This window comes from Rattus norvegicus, chromosome 7 (genome assembly GCF_036323735.1).
Source record: "Rattus norvegicus strain BN/NHsdMcwi chromosome 7, GRCr8, whole genome shotgun sequence".
NCBI classification, from domain to species: Eukaryota; Metazoa; Chordata; class Mammalia; order Rodentia; family Muridae; genus Rattus; species Rattus norvegicus.
In genome coordinates this window covers 91,291,850-91,316,726 of record NC_086025.1, presented here as the reverse complement: position 1 = coordinate 91,316,726, position 24,877 = coordinate 91,291,850, and the positions used below count along the sequence as shown (strand labels likewise).

At 42.9% G+C, this 24,877-nt stretch overlaps 1 protein-coding gene across 2 annotated transcripts; it reads left to right on the top strand.

Moving 5' to 3' along the window:
* Nucleotides 1-87: 87 nt before the first annotated feature.
* Derl1 (derlin 1) lies at nt 88-22,764 on the top strand. 2 transcript variants are annotated; one of them, NM_001014202.1, is given in 8 exon segments: nt 88-288; nt 9,099-9,210; nt 12,454-12,518; nt 13,444-13,470; nt 13,934-14,029; nt 15,042-15,094; nt 16,833-16,943; nt 20,665-22,764. In NM_001014202.1, coding segments are annotated over 8 exon segments (756 nt in total). In that variant the 5' UTR covers nt 88-135; the 3' UTR covers nt 20,804-22,764.
* Nucleotides 22,765-24,877: the final 2,113 nt, after the last annotated feature.

Here is a 24,877-nt window from a genome sequence, read left to right as displayed (position 1 = left end):
CCGAATTCGGTGGCGCCACGTCCGTCGGTCTCCGCCTCCTGCGCCTCCACTTTCCCTGGCCCAGCCGGCCGCGAAGCGCGGGGTGGGCACGGGAGGACGCGCGGCGCTGCGCAGCCGTCCACCTGACGGGCGACCATGTCGGACATCGGGGACTGGTTCAGGAGCATCCCGGCCATCACGCGCTACTGGTTTGCTGCCACCGTCGCGGTCCCCTTGATCGGCAAGCTCGGTATTATCAGCCCGGCCTACTTCTTCCTCTGGCCCGAAGCCTTCCTCTATCGCTTCCAGGTAGTAGCTGGCGTTGGGCAGTAGAGACTACAGCCCCCAGCTGTCCCCGCGGCGGCGGAACGGGTTCTCCGGGCTATGGGGCGCGCTGGGACTGGTGGGATCTGTAGTGCATCCGGCTCCAGGGATTTAAGGCTGAGGTCCTTAGGGTCCCGGGAGGTCCTGGGGTCGAGTGCTAAGGCTTGGATAATTTAGAGTCGCGGATTGGCCTGCTGGGACGTGACTCATGACCTGTCTGGCAAGATTGTACTTCCCGCCTTCCGCACTTTGAAGGAAATAGTGAGAAGGTAAGTTGCCGTCCTGTTGGCAGATTGGGCCCACCTGCCTTAATGTCCTCCTCCCTCTGTCCCGTCGTGGGTCGTGATGCCATCTTAATCAGTGGTATCTACTTGACATGCTTCTGCATGGGTTATTTGCATGTTTACAGTTTCTCTTCCCGCCCTAAAACAGTGGTTTAAGTTTAAGGTCAGAGATAAATAAGAATGAATTTATCTGTATTTCCTGCGGTCCCTATCCCATCACCTGGCATACGGTAGTTAATGTTATCAGTGAATGAGCAAACTACTCAGGAAACGGGAGATGGTAATTTTCTTAAGCATTCAGGAAAACAGTCAAAATTATCCTCCTAAGCCAAAGGATGTTAATTTTCTAGAGGTTATTTTTATCGATTGTGTGGTATAAGAATTTAATCAGGGGACACTCAGATCCCAATATTAGATCTCGATTTCCACATTTCTTGGTGTTCTCTTTTCTGCTCTCCACCGGATATTGTTTTCTTGTCTCCTTTGTTGATTTCTTCTTTTCCTGACCTATTTGTTGGGACATGCTCTAGGAATCCGTTTTAGGATCCTCTGTTGTCGCTCCTTTGGACTTAGGTCTTTTATCACAGAGGGGCATAAATACATGGATGGGAGACTGTCAGACACAGGAGTATCTTTAGTGTGGTGGTGGAAATCACCACCTAGTGACCATAGACATCCAATCAAATCTCCCTTTCATCTTTGCCTTAGAAGTAAGTAGCAACTGTGTTTGCTAGAGGAGTTTAACCCTAGCAGTCATAAAGACATCCCTGAGTTCTATTTTGGTTTTACTGTTTAGTGCTGGGACTCAAACCCAGAGCATAGCACAAATGCTCTACCACTGAGATACACACCATGTACAGCCCCTTGACTTCTTTTTCCCACCCTAGAATCTCTCTAGACAATTGATTCTACCTCAACTGTATATCCAGAATACAGGCCTTTCTCCACTGCAAGCTGTTATTATGCCAGCTTTGCTTTTTTTGGTCTCCCTGAGCAGCAATCCTGTTAAAACATAAATCATGTCTTGTCAGTGTTTGAGAATTCTCCAGTATCTGTGACTCGTGATGAGTAAAGTCCTTTGCTGTCGAAGCACCAAAGTCGACCCCAGGACCTTTGCACGTGTAATTTCTCTCCTGAAAAAGATAGTCATGGCTCATTCACTTAGATCTGTGTCTTTCAGGTCTCTGCCCAAATGCCAATTTACTTTGAAGACCTCTGATTGCTGTCCACCAGAGTGTTCCTCCTTCACTGTTTCCCTTCCCTTTTTCCTGCTACATGTCACCTGTTGGTATTTGTTAGTCCACTTTCCATCGAGAGCCTAGATAGTGCTGCACACAGCAGATGCTTATATATTGCTTGAGTTCATAGAAATTATTGGGGGCTTGCTATGTGCTGGGCACTTGTCTACAGCAGTGAATAGGACAGAGGTCCTGATCCTATGAGACAAACAGAGAGGCACATTGCTAATGACAGCATTTAAAGTACCAGTGTTCCTGAAAAATCTAAGAGGACACTTGAAAATGTCTTTGAATCTGGCTTTTGGACCCAATCTTTCAGAAAGGAAGAATGATTTACATTTCCCAGTAAACTGGGAAAACTAGGCAAAAAGTGGGAATAGAGAGAAGACTGGGTATCAAGTAGAGAGCCAACTGAAGTGGGAAGCCTGGTAGATGAAGACAGGGAGTTACCCCGGGGTTTGTGCTGTAAAGCACAAGTGGATCCTCGAGGGCCTTGTAAGAGGCTAACAGTTTTTACAGCACCAAGGATCAAGTTTAGGGCACTGCACATGCTAGGCAAATACTCTGCCTTCCAACTTTTCTTTGAGGGCACCAATGAAGCCTGGGAGGATTTGAACAAAACACTGAAAGTTGACTGCCTACTTGGAAGAGGGAGTTAGTGTGTTGGGGAGTACTGGGTAAAGACTCAGAGACATACAAATTTACCAAGAGTGGAAATGCTCAGAGAGCTTAGAGAGCCATGGGCTTGGTAGGAAGTGTGAATTAATGGTGTGCTTTGTGACGAGTGTTAAATCTTGAGGTGTTTTCCAGGCATCCCAGTAGAGACAGTTGGTTGTAAGAACATGATTAGCTTGAATTGTATAGTGTTGTGTTAATAAATTATGTGTTAATAAAATAATTGCGTTAATAAATATATTTTGGCAGAGTGCTGTTGTGAACCTTGTACCCGGTGGCATGTTGGGTAACATGAGTGCATGGGGAGCGTTGGCTGTAATCATTTTATGAGAATGTGGTCAAAACTGATTCTTTGAGCCTTGTGAAATCTTGCTCACTTATGTAGCCAGATTGCTAGGATAATCAACATCAAAAGCTTTTCTAATAAGCTATAGACGTAATAATGTTTAAAAAAACAATAAACAGGAACCCACTAGAGGCATCATTTGTGTCACACCTCATGTATGGATACATCAGCCTCTCAGATGCAGATTGTAACAGGCCGAGGAGAAACAATGCAAGAAAGATGAGAAGCACAGAAGGTGTGCGTTCACAGTTTCTGCAGGAGACGCCTCTCCTGAGACACTCCATCTGTGTCAGCCTAGAGAAATTGTGGGATAATTGATTTAGAATTGTGCATTCACAACTTGAAGTAACTATACTTTTCCTTACTTCTGTGTAATGCGAAGTGCTAGTTCTCTAGTTTGGATAACAAAAACAGCAAATGGGCTAAGACTCACTGCCTGGCTGTTCACAGTTCCTCCTTATCACACACGTCAGTGACAGAGTGTCTTCCTGTTGGCCCCTGATCCAAGAGAGGTGGCATTTTCCTGATGCCTTAGTATTTATTTGCTGAGATGATAAGCCTCCCGTGGAGCCTGTACTATATTTCATTTTTTAAAAACAAAGTAATGTCACTCCCTTTGTTAGTGCTGTGCTGTTCTGTACATGGGTTATCTCAGTTTCCACAACCAGCCTGGCCTGTTTATGAGCAACTACAGCTGGTTTCTGTCTCACCTAGTTAATGGTCTAAATTCCTTACTAACCCTTTACTCCCAAAGTGTTTAGCAAAGTGTTTTGAAAAGTGATGTCTTCCAAACTAGTTATAGAAAATGATTTTCCTTTTCTTCTAGAGCTGGAAGATCATAAGGCATCAAGTAGTTAATTCATCTAGGATAGAAAGATTGCAAGCTTCAAATATTTCAAGTAGTTGGGTCATAACATCAAGGCCTAGTTCAGACCCTTACAAGTTAATGTATCTGTCTAGACCCAAAATGTCTTTGCCTAGAAGCAGTGATAATATAGCAACATGCAGGCTTATTGGGTACAGGACTCCTGACCATGGAGCACGCCCTCAGTTCAATGCTTTTTTTGGAAAGGAGAAGAGTAGAAATTGCATTAAGTGATTATATTAATTATGAGCTAAGTCCTAATTTCATAAACATAAACATAAACATAAGCACCTTCAAATCAAGGACATGTGTCAGTTATTTCATACCTCTTCAGTAGAACACACAGAAAATTGTATAATAGTTAATAGTCTTAATAAAATATTGAAATGATTGACCATTTTTATTAGTAATAATAGAAGATTTTATTATTATTATTATTTTTTTTAAAGATTTATTTATTTATTATATATAAGTACACTGTAGCTGTCTTCAGATACACCAGAAGAGGGCATCGGATCTCTTTACAGATGGTTGTGAGCCACCATGTGGTTGCTGGGAATTGAACTCATGACCTCTGGAAGAGCAGTCGGGTGCTCTTAACCGCTGAGCCATCTCTCCAGCCCAGAAGATTTTATTATTAAGTTAAATTAGAAATATAATTCTTGAATTATTGTTATTATTTAATCCCTGTCAAAGAGTCCCAACTTACTAGTCATGGTGATACCTACCTATAATTCTAGTGTTGGGGAGGCAGAGGCCAGGCTGGGCTGGATGTAGCAAGTTTCAGGCTAGCTTTACTACAGAGTGAGGCCCCATCCCAAGAAAGTAAAAAGTAAGCAAGAACAACAATAGCAAAAAGGCCACCAAGGGCTGGGATGCGGCTCAGTTGGTGTGGTGCTTGCTTAGGATTCACAAAGTCTTGGGTTTGATCTCCAATACCACAGAAAGCTAGGCGTGGTGGCCTGTGTCTATAATCCCAGAATTGGAGAGGTAGAGGCAGGAGATCACAAATTCAAGGTCATACTTGACTATAATATAATAGCTTCAAGAATAGCCTATCTCAGGAAAAAAAGAAAAAGAGGCCCAATGAATAACAAGACAAAAAGGCCTCTTAGAATGGAAAGATGTGAGCTCTCAGCTTTTCTAGCTTGTTTTCCAGAATTAGATATTGTCACATGTAACCCAGTGACTGCCAGCTTAGCAGGCTGTTTTAAGAGTATTCGGGTTATGCTGTGTGTTATCTGAAAGGAGAGTAAACTTGAACTGTGGGCTGACATGGGAGTAGCAAGCTTTGCTTACACCAGTGTTCAGCACACACGTGCTACTGTCATCTTGCATGTGCGAGTGCATGTGCATGTGCATGTCTGTGTGTTTTGCATGTGTATGCATGCACAAGTGCACAAGTATTCGAAGGCCAGAGGTTAACCTTGAGTGATATTCCTCAGTAGGCCTTGTCTTTTGAGACAAGGGCTCTCATGGGACCTGGGGCTCACTGGTTAGGTTAGGCTGCTTGGCCTTTTTCCATCTTCCCTGTTCCTTTGGCTTTCCAGAGTTGAAAAATACACCTTTCTACTCATGGCCCTGCAAATGAAGCCTGCTTCCTAATCTTATTTACATGTCAGATAGAGGAAAGAAGGGGGCTGACGGGGATTTCAGAAATAAACATATCCTTCTGAAAAAACTCAGTGCCTAGTGATTTCGAATTATAATTTTAAATAAAAAAATAATAAGTCTCTTAGATGAATGAAAGCAACTATAACTCAAGGGTAAGCTTAATGAACAGGGAGAGAAGTGAGGTATTTTGACAGACACTGATTTCTAAAGAACAGGTGCACACGGTGGCTAAAAATAGTATTGTGTCATCAGCATCAGAGAAAATGTAGTTGGGGGAAAAAGCCTGAGTATTTTTCTTTCTTTCTCTTTTTTCCTCTAAAATCAAGCATTGAGTAACTTAAAGGAATATTGGAGTAGGTGAGATGTGAATTTTAAAAACCAGGTCAGTGGGTGTTTTCTGAAAGGTTGGAATAGTAGTACACCTCCATATATGCTTTAAAACACTTTGAACAGAGTACATTTAATTTACTTTCTTGAGTCCAATCATTTAAGCTGTATAAGACAGGATGAGGGCAGGCATCCCAGGACACATGTCACTGGGTAAGCGGGAAAAAGCCACCTCAAAAGGCTGTACTTAGAAAATTCCAAGATTGGGGACTTGCTTCTGCCCTGTATTGCGGTGCTTTTGCAGATAGGGAGGCAGAACTGACAGTTTACTCTCAGTTGGTTTCTAGGTCATAACAAGGATAGCAGTATCGGAAATGTAACTAATTGTAGTTGTAATACGGCGATCTCTTTTGAGTGACATTGTAAAGAGGAGGGTTTAGTTAAAATCCTAGAGTCATGCTAGGGCGGAGTTCTGTCCTCACCAGTTCCTAACTGCTATGTAACCTTTATCAGTGCTGTCTCCGCACCTATAAAAGCCACCTTCTGAGTCATTTTGTGTACATGAATTGAGTAGCACACTTTATTTTTTGTACAGACCTTGATCAAGGTCTGGGGATGTGCACAGCTCAATTGTTAGGGCATTTGCCCAGCATGTTGAAATTGGGGCTGAGAAATGGTAACTTTACAGACACTTCTCTCCAGGGCTTCTCATGTCATCTGCAGTGCCCCTTTCTTGGGACAGTGCTGCTCCTGTGGTCAAGTTGATGATTTACCCTGGTGCTTTGCTGCTTCGATGCGGGGCGTTGGAAGGTCACATGTGGTCTATGTGGAGCGTCAGGCTCTGAGGTTCCATCATTTCTGTCCATGGAAATGGGCCCGGCAGCTCTGTCTGGCTGGTCTGTGCCTGTTGTCTTTCATTCTAGCAGCTCCGGATCGTTAGCAGCCGCTTCTCTTTATTGTGCTCTTGCCATTCTTGGGGGCTTTGTGCCAAGAGTGTATTTTCCCTTCCTTGTGCCAGCTCTTGCTCATTTTGACAGCCTTCCCATGATTGATCCAGCCATGCTTTTCGTGCCTGGCACATGATAGTGTGCAAGAAGACACACAGCTTTTAAGTCAAAGGTCAGCATTATTCTGTTTTCCAAAGTCTGGGGGCCATCACTTTATTATTTAATAATCTTTTGAGATATAAACCAGTGAATGGTAAGAGCGAAAGGGGTGAAAGAAGATACCTTTATTTTTTTGTGGATAGACTTGTGTGTTTGGGAAGACCAAAGTTCAATTTTCAGATGCTACCTGATTTGGTGGTTGATTATGAAAGGAAAAAGAGAAAACTCTGTAGAAAACCATGAAAATTAAAGTTATCAGTTATCCAGTGACACAGGGATAGAAAAAGATACAGATGTTGGATCTGATTTACTTTAGTGTTGGGGCACCAGTGGAAGGGGAAGCCCTTGGTCTTGCCAAGGTTGGACCCCCAGTGTGGGGGAATATGGGGGACAGTAAGGGGGATGTATGGGGGGAATACCTGTATGGGAGATAGGGAGGGGAGGGGATGGGGGCTTATGGACAGGAAACCGGGAAGGGGAATATCATTCGAAATGTATGTAAAGAACTATATCTAATAAAAAATTGAACATGTTTCTATCCTTGGGAAAAAAGTCTCAGAGAAGACTTTACAAGCATGATAGTAATGAGTATATTTGCCTGTGTGTTAAACTTTTGTGATGAACACACAGCAAAAGTCCTATAAAATCAGTATATTTTGGAATAAATATACTATAAAATAGATACTGCTGTGTAAAATACAGTAAAAGTATTCTAAAAGTGTAAGGCTAATGATAGAACAGGGAATAACTTGCAACAAGAAGCTTTCCATAATACATACAGAGATGCAGGACTGTCAGGGCAGTGGATGTGCTAAAGGCTTTAAAATGAAGAAAGATGCTCAGCTTTCTCAAAGCAAATAAAAATTAGTTTTAGGTTAGTGGCTGTAAGTATCCTTTGTGGTGAATATGTGCAGAAATATGGCAATCATCTATATTTTAGGAGGAAGTATAAATTAATTAAACATTTCTGTAGACATTTGGCAGTATCTACCAAAATAAGTGCATATGTCTGTTGATCTAACAGATTGATTCCCAGGCATTTATCCTGTGTGTGTGTGTGTGTGTGTGTGTGTGTGTGTGTGTGTGTGTGTGTAGAGAATGTACAAGAATATTCATCATGGCATCATAACAGTTTAAACGAAGTTTGGCTATCCACATAAAGAAATACTGTGAAGCCAATAGAAATATTTTGTCAAGGGCATGAAGATATAAAACTGCGATATAAAGCATGGCGAGGAAGGAGAAGAGTGGCAGAACATTCAAGGAAACGGGCCGTGCATGCAGGCATGTCCTTGGAATTCCAGCACTCAGGAGGCTGAGGCAGCAGGCTGATTGAACATTCTGGAAAACCTGGGCTGTGAGACCCTAAAAACAAAGGCAAGGCCTGGTGTTGTGTACCTTAAATTCCAGTGCCAGGGTTCTGAGTTCGGAGCTAGCCTGGTCTATATACTGAGCTCCAGGACAGCCAGGCCTATGTAGAGAGATCCTGTCCCAAAAAACCAAAACCAAACCAAACCAAACCAAACCAAACCAAACTAAAAAACCCCAAAGCTTGGCGAAGTGGAGCAGGCAACTCTTGTAATCCAGCAACTCTTGATGCTGAGGCAGGAGGATTGAAAGTTTACGAAGTATCTGAGCTGCAGACTAAGTTCAAAGCCACCTGTGCAATGTAGTGGGTTCCTCCCCTCTCAAAATAAAATGTGAAAAGGGGGGGGGGGCTGGGATGGATCTCTGGTAGAGTACCTAATGGTCTCTGGGTTCAGTTCACAAAGTTGTCCCTAAAGGAAAGCAGTTAGTTGTTGCTGAAAATAACATTTGGAGATTGGAGTTAGGATTTCACCTCTTCATATTGTGTGTGTGTGTGTGTGTGTGTGTGTGTGTGTGTGTGGTGTGTGTGTGTGTATGGTGTGTGTGGGGGTGTGGTGTGTGTGTGTGGTGTGTGTGGTGTGTGTGTGTGTGTGTGTGTGTGTGTGTGTGTGTGTGTGTGTGTGTGTGTTGGGTTATTTGCTTTTGAGCCACCGTGCCTATTTACACTTTATTTTGATTCCTGCTAACCTCTATCATTTGAGAATGCTACTTTTCTTATCTCAGGCAAGACTAGCCATACATTTGCATAGTATTATTGTGTTAACTTGTTTAAAAATATCTACCAATTGATCTGTGAATCGATGTTATATAAGGCAACAGGAACTACTCTGTTTCCTCATACTGCGGTGATGATGTCACTTTAGCACTCGTTGAAAAACTGCTTTGCATAGTGTGATTTTGTTTGGTAAAAATAAGAAAAAAAGGTTCATCCCAGGTAGAGAAACTGACAGCTGTTTGTTTTGATCTGTTCAGATATGGAGGCCGTTCACTGCCACCTTTTATTTCCCCGTGGGGCCCGGAACTGGATTTCTTTATTTGGTCAATTTATATTTCTTATATCAGTATTCTACACGGCTTGAGGCAGGTAAGTTACTTGTCATTTTTCAAGTGCTGTTCCATTTACTAATCCATTCCTATGTTGACTTGGATTTTGAGGGCCATTAATATTGTATAAAGAAATGTGTGTTGATAGTTCTTGCATGCTCACTGGGCCATATTTGAGTTTTGTTTTTGTTTTTGTGTTTGTTTGTTGGAGACAGCGTCTCATCTGTCCCCAATTGACCTCCAACTCAGAGATCCACCTGCCTCTACCTCCTGAGTGCTGGGATTAAAGGTGTGCACTCCCACTCCCAGGCTGATTGAGGTTTTAATCACAGAATGAGTTGTGATTTATTATAGAAGGAAATAACATCATAAAAATTTGCATGTCTCCCATCCCCGGACTGTCTGGGCTGTGTTCTCACACTTACTCCTGTCTTTGTCCTGCTAGAGTAAGACCAGGCTAGAATGTATGCTTCTCTCAGACAGAGCGGGAGGCAATTCAGAGCTTAGTCTCCTCAGAAGCCCACCCTGGGGCTGGAGAGAATGGCTCAGTGAGGATCCAGTCCGGACCCCTTCAGTGAAGCAAATAAGCTGGGTGTGGCACTCACCTGCAGGCAAGTGCCTGGAGACCAAGACCCCCGAGGATTCTGGGGGCTCTCTCCACCTAGAGGAGTCAGTTACTGGGGTTCAGGTTCAATCAGAGGCCTTGCTCAAAAAATAAGGTGGTGAACAATAGAAGATGATACTGTCTGTGACTTCTGACCTTTACACATGCACCATGGTCACCTGCACATGCACACACATGTATATACATGTAGAAAACAACTTTAAGGCAGGATTTGTACATGGTACCTTTTCATGTATAATATCTTGTATGATATAATAAAGAAGCAATACAATGTTTTAAAAGTGTTGTTGAATTAAGTATTTCTGCAATACCTTATATGCTAGTTTGAGTTGCTTATACAAGGAAGCAGGAAATTGATGTCCTAGTCAAAATACAGATCCACTTTTGTTGAGTGTAAGCGATTTGCAAAGGTTGGCTGACTTCAGAGATTTTATAAAACTGCTGGCTCTTACTTAGGTCAGGTTTCTGAATTGTCCTTAAGAGTCTACTCAAGTATTTGAAAATTAATGCCTCTGTCTCACACCTGTTGCCTCCAGGGCTGACAACCTGAGTTCAAGTTCCTGAAACCCACGTGGTGGAAGTGTAGAACTGACTCCTAGCAAGTTATCCTCTGACCTCTACTTACATGCACACTAATATACATGGCTATATGTGCACGCACACACTCACCCAGACCCACACACAAATAAGGGTACTAGGCCTCACCACCACACCAGAGCTCCCCTGCCTCCCAGAACCTTTGGGTTTCACTCTCCCTTGTCCAGTTCTTGCTGGTAGTGCTGCGTAGAGCTGAGTAGAGTGGGGAGAACATTCTGCTCTTCTGGTTTATCTAAGTGATGGCTAAGCTGTTGGAGTAGCTCTTATTTAAACACCAGTGTGGTACATTCTGGGTGAAGTGTGAATGATCCGTAACAAGTTAGTGATGCTTTTACTATGGAAAAATGTAAACATACACAAACAAGGTCTTCTTAAAGAAAAAGGTCAGTAAACCTTTGAGAAAAAGTCATCTCACAACACATTTCAACCCTTTGTGAACCTGTGATTCATTTTTTTTTTAATGGATTTGTAACCTTCACAGCAATTTAATTTCACAATGTTTTCATCAGCACCCCTATAGTAGACACAAAGCAACCCTGCCCCCAGTTCCTAGCTATTGCCAGTCTACTTTCTGTGTGGATTTGCCTGTGTGGGCCATGTTTAATGTCATTTTGTGACCAGCTTCTTTCCCTCATGTTGGCTTTGTTAGTGCTGACTCCTGTTACAATTCACTCATGTTGTAGTATGGTCGATGTGAACCTCCATTCGACTGTTGTCCATCACAGTCTTTTGTCTTTATCAAATGCCCCTGTCTCTGTTATTGAAGCAGAATGTCGCATATAATTCCGTTTCACTCATCAGTACCCAGCATAGCTCTGAAGTCAGGCCTTAAGGACTCTTTCTGATGTGGAAACGAGATCTGGTCTAACTGAGGTCCAGATTCTGCTCTTGTTTATCTCTGGTCTTGGATCCACTTACCCACTTATTAGCTTGGTCAGATAACTCGAGCTGCTCTGAATGTTCCCTGTGTGAGAAGTAGGCAAGGGAACCTGCGCGGTCAGACTGCTGGTGGGTGTTGTTTGCTTTGTTCCTTAGAAGTTGCTTCCCTTCCTTTCCTGTCAGTGCACATTTGAAATGTTCAAGCTGAGAGGCATTTTTGAAACAGTCTCTTTGAGATAAAAAGTTGCTCTCTTTATCTGTGGATTCTGTGTCCTGAGTCAACTGCCTGAAAATTGAAAATATCTGGGAAATAATAAGTCTTCTGAACTTGTACAGTTTTCCCCTTGTCATTACTTCCTAAACAACACATCGTAGCAACTGGTTGCATACAATCTACATTGTAAAAGGACCATAGGTAGTGTCCTCTATCTGACAGGATATGCCAGAATATGTAGGTTCTATAAAAATATTATACCCTTTTATCCAAGGATGGTGGATACTTGTAGGTTTTAGCACCCAGGGAAGCTCTTAGCTTCCCATGGATTCCAGTGGCGGATGGTAAGCTGCATCCCATCTAGCTTCCTCATTTTACTTAAAGGGCACAGTTCAGTTAGTATGCATGTAGAGTTGCACAGCCATCATCATCATAAGTATAACTTTTCTTTGCCTCTAAACGTCTTTATCTGATAGTACTGTCCCCATGCAAGCCATAGGAAACCATTAGTTTCCTTTCTGCTCTTTAGAGTTGCCTCAACTAGTAATTTCTTGTAATAATTGTGATAGGATCATGCCACATACGGTCTTTTGTGATTGTCTTTTACTTAATGTCATGTTTTAATGGTTCTTCTATATAGCATATAGATGTAGTTCATTCCTCATTATTGTCAAATTATATAGATAATGTTAATGGGCACCTGGTTAAGCCATTTCATGGCCACTATGACTAACGCTGCTGTGAGCATTACTGTAGAAATGTAGACTCTTCCATACCATCCTATTTAAGCCTCTATTTCACAGATAGCCCGACAGTTGTCATATGTCCTACACATGTCCTGAAGGACACACTTTTCTTTAAAGAAGTGATGGTAAATGCTGTCATTTAATTTTTCCAGTATTTTTCTCTGTAGAGGCTACTTTCTTCCCTAGTTCTAAAGCCCGTTGTTTACCTTATTTTTTTTCTAGGAGCTTTTGACGGGAGGCCAGCAGACTATTTATTCATGCTTCTCTTCAACTGGATCTGCATTGTTGTATCCTTCAGGGCTGCTCTGGGTCATAAATGAACTCCCTACCCCCCTTTTAAGGTTTTGGGAAATAGTATTCTATAAAAACATTTAAATCAGTTTTTATACCTTTTAAAAACTATAGTTAATAACGAGACTATCAGATTCCGTTTTTGAAGCTAGGGTAAATCCTACTTTTGGGGGATGCCTTCTCTTACTATTATCTCTGGGATTTTCCTCCATATTCAGTGGAGTTTTATTGCTGCCTCCTTGAGCCCAGTTCTCTCTGTTCTCTGGAATGACAGTTTGTTAACTGAAGTACAGAGACTCCATGCCACAGACAACGTTTGATATCTCTGGTTCTTAAGAGAAAATTAATTTACAGCCAGCACTATTTTATGACTTTGTCGCTGTCCATGTTTTGGTCCTAAATAATAATCTATAATAAGGCACCCCACTCTGGGCATAGTCTGTCTCTGTGTGAGGCACAGTTGATAAGCAAACAGTTGGACCTGACTGCTATTTAAAGTTGGCCAAGAGCCAGAAACATAGAGGGCACAGAATACACCCTCTTTTTAAGAGAATGAACATTTTTGAAAAAGGCTATCCCTGACTGTGTGCATTTGTTTCAGATGCACAGACCTCTCCATCTTGTACTTGAATGCTAAACAGTAAAATAGTACCAGGTATAGAAGGAGATACCGGGTGACCAGGTCACGGTGTGAGGTGCTTCATTCCCACGTCTCCTGCTCCACTGACTAACTGTACAGGCTAATGGGATAGTTCTACAGTTATCAGAACTTTTGTGTGTTCCCATATCTTAAGTAATCTGATTGCTAGAAAGTGTTTTCCTTTGGAACAGTGTAGTGAAAGTCCCCCAGAGGGAAATGGTCAGCTCAAGCTTGCTACCTGTAGAATACTTTCTACCTATGATCTTTAACTACAAACCAAGATTACTGGCTTAGCCATGGATATGCAGGTAAGGCTTTCAACTGTTTGCTGTTCTGTTTGTTTCAGAAATTGGGATTACATTGAATGTACAGAATGAGAACTGAATATATAGTTAGCTAAGCCTTTGAGGCTCTTGTCGGCATTATCTACACCATTGGCTTTCTTGTTCATTTCTGGACTAATGCTTGAACACTCGGAGTAATGGTTATGTACTATTTCCTGGGTATTTGTGGAGTTAGATAGTCATTGAAAACAGATTAGATGCTTAGGAAAAAAAATTTCTTTCAAATAACAGCTTGAACTGGTATTTCTGACTTCATGTATTGGTTATAGATTCTTATGGCATTCATTGTATGATAGATAATGCGGTTAGTTTGTAATCATTAGAGATTCCTTTGCAGAGTGTTGGGGGTGGGCAGGGTAGACAGTTCAAACTAAACCCTGGTTAAGTGCTTCTGGAGCTGAGCTTCATATCTTGACTTCATTTGCAGTTGCTGATGATTCCTCTAATCATGTCAGTACTTTACGTCTGGGCCCAGCTGAACAGAGACCTGATTGTATCATTTTGGTTTGGAACACGATTTAAGGTATTTTACCTCAGAGGACCACAACTCAGTTTTGTCCTGAGCTCAGATGTGTACCTTCTGACACTTCCAGAAGGGGTCACTGCAGAGTAGTGTACCATAGGCAGGTGTCTTCCTCCCCCTTCAGTCCTGTGCCTAGCCATCCCAGCATCCCTTGCTGTTGTTACTTCCAAACCCTCTGGATTTCTTCAGGGATATGTCCCTCAGTCCCTCAGTAGTGTGTGTGTGTGTGTGTGTGTGTGTGTGTGTGTGTGTGTGTGTGAGAGAGAGAGAGAGAGAGAGAGAGAGAGAGAGACAGAGAGAGAGAGAGAGGATGGGAGGGGGTGAGCGTGAGCACACCAGAGGGGTTATAAGAGAGACAGACAGCATGCAGGAATCCTGCTAATTTCTAATCTTTTTGTCACTCCTGCACTCTCTACATGCTATACCTAGAAGAGCACCCTTAGGTGCTACCTGCGCTTACTGTTTTCTACCTGTGATGTCCTATTCATTATAGAATTGAATATTGCTTTAGTCTCCTGCCTAGAGTAGTCTGGGGGCTATAAGCTTCCTTTTACTAGTTTCTGAAGTTCCCTTGAAGTTCACCCAGCCTAAGTTTGTTCTAGAGTGTCAGATCTGGAAACCTAATATCCTGTTGGGAGACTGTTAGTTCAAGACATTCACACACAATGTTAGATAAAATCCAAGTTAATTATTTTTAACAGTCTGCTCCTTGGAGTATTGCAGTGGTTCTGTTTGGGGTGTTTTTTCTGTCCTCCATAAGATACTTGTTTGTTTCTTTGTTACTATTAACTCAGCAGGACTCTGTCCTTTGAGGTTACAGGTGTACAGATAAGTCTAGTTTAGATAGGAAGATGTATGTGCAGTAGGGTTGGCACTAGATTTCAGAAATTTTGTAGTGACGTAGTGGTTTCTATAAAGCCCTGGTCACTATTTCCTTCCCCATTTTCAGTACCCCTGATGCCATGTGTCTTCAGACGCGGGCGGCTCTTCACATCTGTGTCCTCTTTCCTAGGCCTGTTACTTACCTTGGGTTATCCTCGGATTCAACTATATCATTGGAGGCTCGTAAGTAACGCTAGATTTATTCCTCTGGAGGCTAATCCTGGGGAAACTTTATTCATCTTTATTTTCCTTTCTTATACCTTTAAAGACTTTAAAGACTGAGTGTTACTATGTTAGAACCTTATAGAGAAAGATGTTTGGATATAATTGGTTGCACTGCAGGACATAAGCACCTTTGACATTGGATGGCTCTCATTTTGTTAGCTGGTCATTATATACATTGTGTTTCTAGACCTATGTGTTTGAATACATATATGCCTGTCTGGATTCAGTATCCGTACTGAGCAAATACAGAGCTCATTCGCCTTGGTTCACCTTAGGAACTTATCCATAAGATTACTGCTTGTTTTTAAGGCACTCCCAGAATGCCTTGGAAATGGCTTACTGCCACAGAAATGGAGATTCTCAGATGAGAAATACTTCTGTACATGGTTTGATAGTGTAGAACTTACGTTAGGCAGGATCAGAATTTTCCTCCCTTGGTCTGGAGTTGGTATTGAGATGTAGGAAAACTTTCATGTTTCTAGTCTTGAGTTTAAAGAGAGACCACCTAGAAGGATCTGTCTGGAGAGATAGCACGGTTAAGAGCAGCTGCAGAAGGTACCCACGTTGGGCAGCACACAACCACACAAGACTTTAGCTCCAGGGGTATCTGATATCTCCAGCCTCCTTGGGACTTGTGCCCGTGTTGTGCACACACACAGGCATGTACAAATTACAAATACTTTTTTAAAGTCTGAATGAGAAGAACTTTCCTCTGATACGGTGGCACACACCTTTAATTGCATGCAGCGCTTGGGAAGCAGGGCAGGTGGGTCAGCCAGGGCTACATTGCTAGACTCTATCACAAATAAACCAAGCCAAAACAAAACACAAGCTAGAGATTCTAAGAGCTCTTCATTTTTTACTTACCTATTATTTTCAAAAGTTAGATTTCAGAAGTACTAGTCCTTCATACAGCTGATGTATGTGACCTGTGGTCCTTACTACTCCTGTGTATTTCCAGAGAGGAGTGAGTGGACTGAAGAGGGGGACAGTGTAGAGATTAGCACTTTTTGACGTTGGTCAGCCCCCTCTCCGCTCCCCACCCACAGGGCAGAGTGTGGGGAGTCGAAGGTGTTCATGTGCTCAGGGTAAAGGTGGAAGAAGGATATGTAAAGAGCAGCCGTGGATGCTGCAGGCGACTGTGTGAGCCTTGGGAAACCTGAAGACGTCTGTACTTGCTTTAGGATGTAGGGCAGAGCTCAGCTGTCCTAAGTGATCTCTGTGTGCCTCATCTCACTGACAGGGATGCAAGTCACAGTTCAGAAGTGAAGGAGCAGTGGTGTTGTCTGTCTCTCCCTCTCATGGTCTTCCCTTGGTAGTCTGCTTATTTATCTGTTTTACAAACATCGTGTGTGAAGGCAAAACTCAGACACTAACTTGCTTTGCACAAACCCACCTCCTGAGACAAAACTAGCGTTTTGAGGATGGATTGGGGGCTTGGAAGAAATGTCAGAGGTGCTTTTGGCCAGGACGAGCTGTGGGCCTCATTAGTTCTTCAGGCCTGATTTCTCTCTCCGTCAGCATACCTTTGTCACTCACTCGCTCTGTAAAAGGACCCATTGTAGAGCTGTCGCTGACTCCCCGGGACTGTAATGGACTCCAGTGAAAGCGGCTCTTTCCCATGCTCTCAGTTACAGCTTGCTGCAGCTCACTTTGTTGCCTGGATGTCTTTGCACTGACTTGACTCTCTTTGCAGGGTCATCAATGAGCTCATTGGAAACCTTGTCGGACATCTTTATTTCTTCCTGATGTTCAGATACCCAATGGATTTGGGAGGAAGGAATTTTCTGTCCACACCTCAGTTTTTGTAAGTTTTTTTCTCTTCTCTTATTGAGCATTATGCTGTCCTATGTTTTCAAGTATCCTGATAGGAGACACTTTCCAGAGGAGATACTTCACTGCCCTCTCTAAGGGAGAAATGTGAGCCAATCAAGTTCTTACTGTGGTCACAGGAAGCCAGGGATGGGTGCCACAGCTTAGTCCCTTTCATGACACCTGGCTAAGCATCACTGACTGGTTAAGCCGTCACAAAGATCACCTGTGCTGAGCAGGCTTGAGTTATCTGATGCTGCTAGAGTGCCAGCAGACTGGGGGACAGTTTTCATAAAGGATAACACTGCATTTTTTTCATGAAACATTGGTTTCACCCATATGTTGACACAGTAAGTTAGCTCATAATTTGAAGTTTTTAAAATGTTTTTCTTTGTTTCTGTTTTTGGGACAGGGTCCCTGCTGTCTAGCTCAGGCTGACCTCAAACTCTCCGTCCTTCTGCCTCAGTCTGCCAAGTGCTAGAACCATCAGTATGCCCCCACCCTGCCTGCTTTAGACTCATAGAGTAAATGTTCTAGACTAGAACTTTTGTAGATTGTTTAAAGTTAAAATGAGAGACTTGAGATTTGTGTAGTAGCCCCAACTCCTTGGAAGTAGGTGCTTGGTTGTTTTCTTTTTTAGAGTTAATTAAGTAGAAGAGGCCAAGGGCAGTAACTTGTGGGGATGCCATTCCCTTGTGCACTGCTTTGGATACTGGTGAATTTACTGATTAAAACCTCCAACCTTTGGTTCATAAGTCTGAACTGAAGGGCTGTCCCTGCCTCACAGGACTGGTTAAAGTAAGGCTCATTGTTGGAAGCATAATGGTGGGTTGTAGGTTAATGGCATAGTACTGGGTTCTGGGTTAATAAAAGCCTGTGCCTGATGTCTTGGGGAGGACTGGTGGCTGAGCAGAGATGCGCACACACTGGAGTGTATAAGTATCATGGCCATTCTGTGAGTGGAGCAAAAGGCTTGAAATCGCGACCAGTCAAATCACCATATGGGTATCCCAGTCTGCCTGACAACAGTCACACCTAAACTCATGAGGGATATGATATAATCACTTGCATCTAAGAACTTAAAAGACGGGTTCCCTTTGTATCAAGATGTTACTTTAATGTTTACAGTTCTCTTTTGTTTTCAAGGAATAGGTGAGGGCAGAAGCACTTTAGTAGTCCTCCTCCACCGCAACTCTGTGCAGGTTAGGGTATGTTGGTAGAAGATATTTGATTGCGAACTATAATCAGAAAAATCCAGTGGCTTGTTTGTTTGTTTTAAAAAGAGAATAAAAATTTGATTGCGAACTATAATCAGAAAAATCCAGTGGCTTGTTTGTTTGTTTTAAAAAGAGAATAAAAAAAATTTTTGTTTCTCCTTTGTGCCTCAGGTTGCTTTTAGGCTGAAAAACAAATGACCAGTCTGCTTCGTAGTTAGCGAGCGGCATACTGGCAGCAGGTCTGGGTCTTTGGTCTAGGTTTATCAAGTAGGGTGGCAGATGCATTGGCTATGAAAGCCTGTGTTCTGGGGAGTCGCCAACAGTTACTTTACCTTAAATGGCTATTTTCTGACTTAACAGCTTACAGATATTTTCGAATTGTGGACAAAAGTGTAGAAAATTCCAATGGTAAAATTACGGCAGCACCCTGGAGCCCGCCTTCCACTAGAGCTTTCTCTGTTGGTGGATGCCCTTCTGTTAAATTTTGCATAAAGATCAGATGGTAAAATGTAGCTCCTTGCAAAAGCAGTAACTGCTTTGGAATTACCATAAATTTTTGTTGATTATGTATAATTGGGTGTCTTTTTATTCTAATTACTGGCATTTAATTTCACTCTGAGCCTAAGCTATGAAGCTGCTTCTATATTGTTTTGAGTATGCAGTGGAGGAGGCAGCCAGTGCCTTTTTAAGTGCTGTGTTTTATTATGGACATCAGAAGAGTATTACTGTACAAGATGTCATAGATGTTGACAGTTTGGTGCCTGGAAATGACACTTTGATTTAATGATAAAACTGTGTTTTATTTTTATATTTTAGTTTTTTAGAGACAGTTTTGGGGGATTTGTCATCCTGCCTCAGGTTCCCAAGTGCCTTATAGGTGTGGGTCACCATGTTTGGCTGTGTATTTATCTGAGGGAGAGGGGTTGACTTACAGATTTCTAAGAAGATTCATATTCTGCATTCCATTTGAAAAGCAGCTCTTATCTTCTTTTATACGGTTCTTTCCAACAGTAAATTTACTGTCTAAAGGGGCTCTTTTCTTCTTTGGGGAAGGAGGATGAAGGTCTTAATGTTACAAACTGATACACACTACTAGCTGTTGTTCTATCAGTGGTTCTAAGTGTCGTAGCATGGTATGGAGGATAAGTAGGTACCAGCTTAGAGCCAGGGTGTCTGGGCATCAGTACTGATGGTTATTCCTGAAGAACTTCACTCAGCTTTGCTTCCATTTTCTTGTCGATTTAATAAGCTTGATTGTTGGGAACTGAGGCATATGTCTCTAATCTTAGATATTTGAAAGGGAAAGGCCAGAGGTTCTGCAGTTCAGGACTAGCCTGGGCAACTCAGTGGGATCTTGTTGCAAGAAAAATTTACAAAAATGGGCTCTGGGCCCATGGCTCAGTGAGCTCAGTGGTGGAGTACTTGCCAAGAACTCCCGAGGTTTTAGATTCTACCCTCAGAGCATCCATAAAGGAAAAGAAAGGGGTAGAGGGTGTGTGTGTGTGTGTGTGTGTGTGTGTGTGTGTGTGTGTGTGTGTGTGTGTAAGTGTAGTATCCTCACAGGGTTGCTGTGACAATCCGATGAGTTTTCAAACATGCTGTAGCACAGGTGCTCCTTGGACAGTAAGCTGCTTTAGTTTTAGGTTGTGTTATTGGCTATGGGTGTGAAAAGTCATTTGTCATGACTTATTCTGGGTACAGAGGACTTAAAACCAGGCTATCAAGTTTGTACTCTCTGACTTCAAGCAGAAATGTAAACTTTAGAACCCTAGAAACACATTGTCAATTTACTAGTAATGCAGACAGTGAAGAGAAGTGTTGGGAACTGTGTACTGAGAACACAGACATGGGTTGAAGTTTTGTTAGCTGTCCTGCGATGCCTGGTTTATTAATTTGTAAGGTGAGGCATCATTGGACCTTTTTTGGCTCTGGTGTTGATCTATCTGGGATGGGAAGGATGCAGTTGGAAGGCAGGTGATGAGTAAACTAGACACACACTCATAGCTTCCAGACAGAAAGCCTTGTGGCCTGCATGTCTCAGTCCAGAGCCAAGGAGATGCTCTGCGGGCTCAGACCTGCTGCTTGTGGGTTTGTCCTCTGAAAGTGAGTCATTTTGAACTCTTTGATTCAGTGTGTCCCATATTCTGACACACCAAGAAGCCATTGATGATTTCTGCTCATTGGGCTGTGCGTGTAACCTGTTTGTTTCCATATTGCTGTGCATAAATTACTTTTATAACCAGTGGGAAATGTGAAGAGCATGAATTTAGTGTGAATTTAACTGAAAGCTTGGTAAAGTTAAAAATCATGAAAAGCAAGTGCCATCTGCAGTCAGGGCATTGCAGTAAGTGCTGAAAAGAAAACTAAGAAGACAGTGTCCCTGGCCTCTTTCAATGTGACAAATGTTCTGGAACATCCAGGAGAGGGAGATGTTCCAAATGACTGGAGATGGCATCCAAGTGACTGTTCTCATTGTCTCTTTTCTTCTCTCTGCTCCAGGTACCGCTGGCTACCCAGCAGGAGAGGAGGGGTGTCAGGCTTCGGTGTGCCCCCTGCAAGCATGAGGCGAGCTGCTGATCAGAATGGCGGAGGTGGGAGACACAACTGGGGCCAGGGCTTCCGACTTGGAGACCAGTGAGGAGCAGCCCTGGCCTGCTCACCAGCCATGCTAAGCAGATGACAGTCTCCTCCCAGTGCTGGGCACGCTTAATGGCCGAGCTCTTGCTGCCGCTCTTGGACCTGACCCACACTGAATGTAGTCTTTTGGTACAAGACACATTTTTAAATCCCGAAGGAAAATACAAGTGTTCCTCAAGTTTCATGATTCTCATTCAAGTCCTTTCTGCTGTGAAGAGCAAATGTCAGCTGTGCAGATTTCAGAACTGACTCATGTTCTGCTGTCTTCTCCTCTCCCCTTCCTTCTGATTAATGAACTGGGCAAGAGGGGCTGATGAGTCAAATCCTCTCAGAGGACCCTCTCCTCTCTCACACGTCCCCAATCCCGTCAGAGGACCCTCTCCTCTCTCACACGTCCCCAGAGCTGCAGCTAGCATTGTCCACAGAAGGATTTTGCCTTTGACAAACTTACTGACTTGCCAAAGCTTGGTCACAAAGAGCTGGCTCACACATGGTCCTTGGCCATCACTGGCAGGACTGTAACTGTAGGGAGAAGATTGGAGCAGCAGAGGAAGAACTTTCTCCGCTGTGGGGCCTGCATTAGCCTGTCAGCAGTGCTGCCATTTGCTGCCTCTCACATATTTATACACAAAGGCACCTCTGAGTCAGTGAGGGCCCGGACTGGGAGTAACGAGGATTAGGACTTGTTGCTAGGCACTCCTATCCCTCTGAGCTGAGTGATCAAAACCATAGTGGAGTTGCTCCTGACACAGGGGATGGGTTTAATCACAATCCCTTGTGTTTCTTCATGGGGTGAACTGGCTTTGTGTGCCCAGAGCAGCTGTGCTGTGCTGTGCTATGTTAGGAGGTTCCTGATCACATGGCCAGACAGACACACGTCCCTGGAGGCACTGATTCTGTTTGGTCCTCATTGCGGGTGTGTTCATTCAGTCGGTGGAGAAGAGAGGTTTAGACTCTAAATTTTTAGTTAACTGTTTTTTGGACCATGCCTTTTCTGGTCAAGTGTTTATGTTAATGCTAAGGGAAGTGCCTCTTCAGATGTGTGTTGGTCAGTTTTTAAGGCTAATGGAGGCACATCTGAAGGGGTCACTCGTAATTAGAGGTTCCAATAGCTTTAGGATCATTTGCATTTGAAGGTCTTCATTACCTTGGGTCATGCATGTATACACTTTGTGAATCAGACCTGCTCCCTTTTTATAGGTGGGCTTTTGCCAGCAGAGCTCAGCTTATCACTAAATAAAGTTTTCTGAAGGCTCCAGGGCTTTACAGTTACTTTATGCTTTCATTCTGGAATCAGGCTGCTGGCTGCAGTGGGACGGGCCAGTATGCTCTGAAGGCTTTTGATACTTTGGTTTTTCCCTTGAGGAAATGTGCCCAAACAGGGTGACTTACCCTTCTCTGCTCATTAAAACTGTGATGTGTATTATATTAGGAAGTGGGAGTTTGAAAAAGAGCTCCCCCTTTCTCATGTGTACCTCTCCATATTTAATTTATATGATAAACTATTGAGTGGAGAGAGGCTGATCCTGAACCATCTGGTTCTCCTGCTGACCTGAGGCTATGATAAATGTGTGTCTGTCAGATTCAGGAAGGATTGCCATTTGAGTGAGCAGGAGATTATGCTTCGTCCTGGTACCAGGCTGTCTCCTGAGAGCACTGGCTTTTCTAAGGATCTGCAAGTACAGAGAGCTTTTCTGTACAGGGAAAATGTTCAGAAAATTCTTTCTCCTGGACATGATTGGGAAGCTGATAATTTTATTATCTTGCCTGGATTACTAGTCCTTCCAAGATAGTTTTACCAAAGTGAGCTGTTTGAGTATTGACTTCACAAGGTAAGAATTCACAGTGGGTTCTCTTTATGAATGTGAAAAAAAAAAACCCTTATTTTGTACAGACAGCTTTCCTTTTTGTAACTAATCCTTTTTACTGGTAAACATTGTAAATTAAAATGTGCAACTTGAAGGCTGTCTGTGTTAAGTTTCCATACCTCTGCTATGGTGTGTTCACGATGTAATTTGTTATTTTCTTCACTGGATTGGTTTTATGTGATCGCCAGTAGTTTTTGACTAGCAGGACAGCAAGCATTTTTGTATGTGATTGGTATTCGTGTATTAGAGAATGTCTGAATTCCTGGAAGAAATTGGTACTGAGTTTTCCTTTGTGTGCGCATGCACGTGCTTGAGGGGGTGTGGGGGTGGGGAGAGCATGTGTGTGGGGGAAGAGATGGTATGTGAGTGCCTGTGTGTCAGAGAGAGAACAACTGAGCGTGCGCGTGTTGGGTTTTGGTAAATAGCCTAGACTATCTGCAAACTTAGAATCTTCTTGCCTCAGCCTTTCCGGTTCCAGAATTAGGCATATTTCACCACAATTGGCTTGGCTTGGTCTTTATTAATGAAGCAGGGTGTTTACAGGTTTTAAATTAGGAGTCAGAGCCGACAGTGCTATGCTTTATAGCATTTCTGTAGCTTTTACCCATGAGTGTGAGTTTTGGAACTCTGGAGTTAGATAAACCATTCCCTTAGGTAAGAACACCAGACAAGAACACACATGCCAAGTTTTTGTTAAAGGCGAGCGGTTTGAATATGGCTTCCTGGCCTTGTGATGCATTTGTTCCAAGATAGGTCAACACCAGGAAGCAGAGCTGTACACCTTTTTCTTAGTAGAGAAATAATGGGATGATAAGAAAAAGACAGGACATTGCAGTCTCCTGGTAGGTGGGCTACCGTTTGAATAGCTAATAATGGGCAGTGTCTCGGCTGCCAGTGTCTTTACTGCCAACTGTATGTGAGGTCCCTTGCCGTTTTACGTTTTCAGTAGTAACAGTACTGGATAATGAAACTTGCTCGCCCTTGGGGAAAGGCACAGGTCTTTTTGGACTTCTTGCAGGTAGTGTCTTAGAGGCCTGGCTTAGGCAAGCATGCTTGCTTTATTTGCTGGATTTATTTGCTTTCCAGAGTGGCTCTGGATTGGGATTGGGGTGTCAACAGGATACTTGCCCAAATCGGTTGTTTTGTTTGCTCCTATATGTCCTGACATATTAATGTCTGGATTCAGTTGTATTCCATTTTGAATATTTTAAGACTCTGTAGTTTCCTTTCTGCTTCATGATGAGAATCATTTGGGATCAGAGGGAAGTAATTGTCTTGTCGTGCCCTTTCTACGTGTTTTTAAAGTTTCTGGTGATTTAGTTGGCTTTGGGAACCAATGTTTAAACCAACTTCTTTTTCTTTTATTAAATGTGTTATTTTGATAATTTCACATATATGTGTCTATATATTACATTCTAATTACTGTCACCTTCTTCCTCTCGTCTCCCTCTCCATCTATTACCAGCCCCCTACAAGTCTCTTTCACACATTGATGGTGCTTGGCTTTGTGACCCAGCATGTAACCAGAGCTACTTGTTTAAAGGTTTACTGCTAATCACAGGAGCATGGTGAACTCGCTCAGGGAATCCAGTTGAATACAATGTCTGGATTCCCCCTGAATGTATCAGTGGCTCAAAGTTGAGCAGGGAGAGTAGGACAGTGTGGGTCCCTTCTTGGTCGGTGATTGACTCTTGACACGCCCCGTCTAGTGTAGGCCTATTGCTGGCAGCTGCTGCTGCTGTGAGGTTATGATTGCAATGGCTCTGTCATACCCACACAATCATCTTGCAGTTCTTAACATTCTTCCTCTTTCTTCCTCGTTGTCCCTGGAACTTTAGAGGGAGTGATGTGGATGTCCTTGACTGTAACTTAGTTCTTGAGCAACTCTTTTTTTTTTTTTTTTTTTTTTTTTTTTTAGTTCTTTTTTTTCGGAGCTGGGGACCGAACCCAGGGCCTTGCGCTTCCTAGGTAAGCGCTCTACCACTGAGCTAAATCCCCAGCCCCACTGAGCTAAATCCCCAGCCCCGCAACTCTTTATGTACTACCTTTTATTATAAAGTTTTTAGAAAGCAGCTTGATGTTTTTACTAGGATGTAAAACTTCAGCCATGACTTTTAAACTGTTTTATAGCCAAGCATGGATCCTTCTTGTGGGATGGGACTCAAAACCAACAAGAGTGCTTGGTTGTTCCCATAACAGTTGTACCA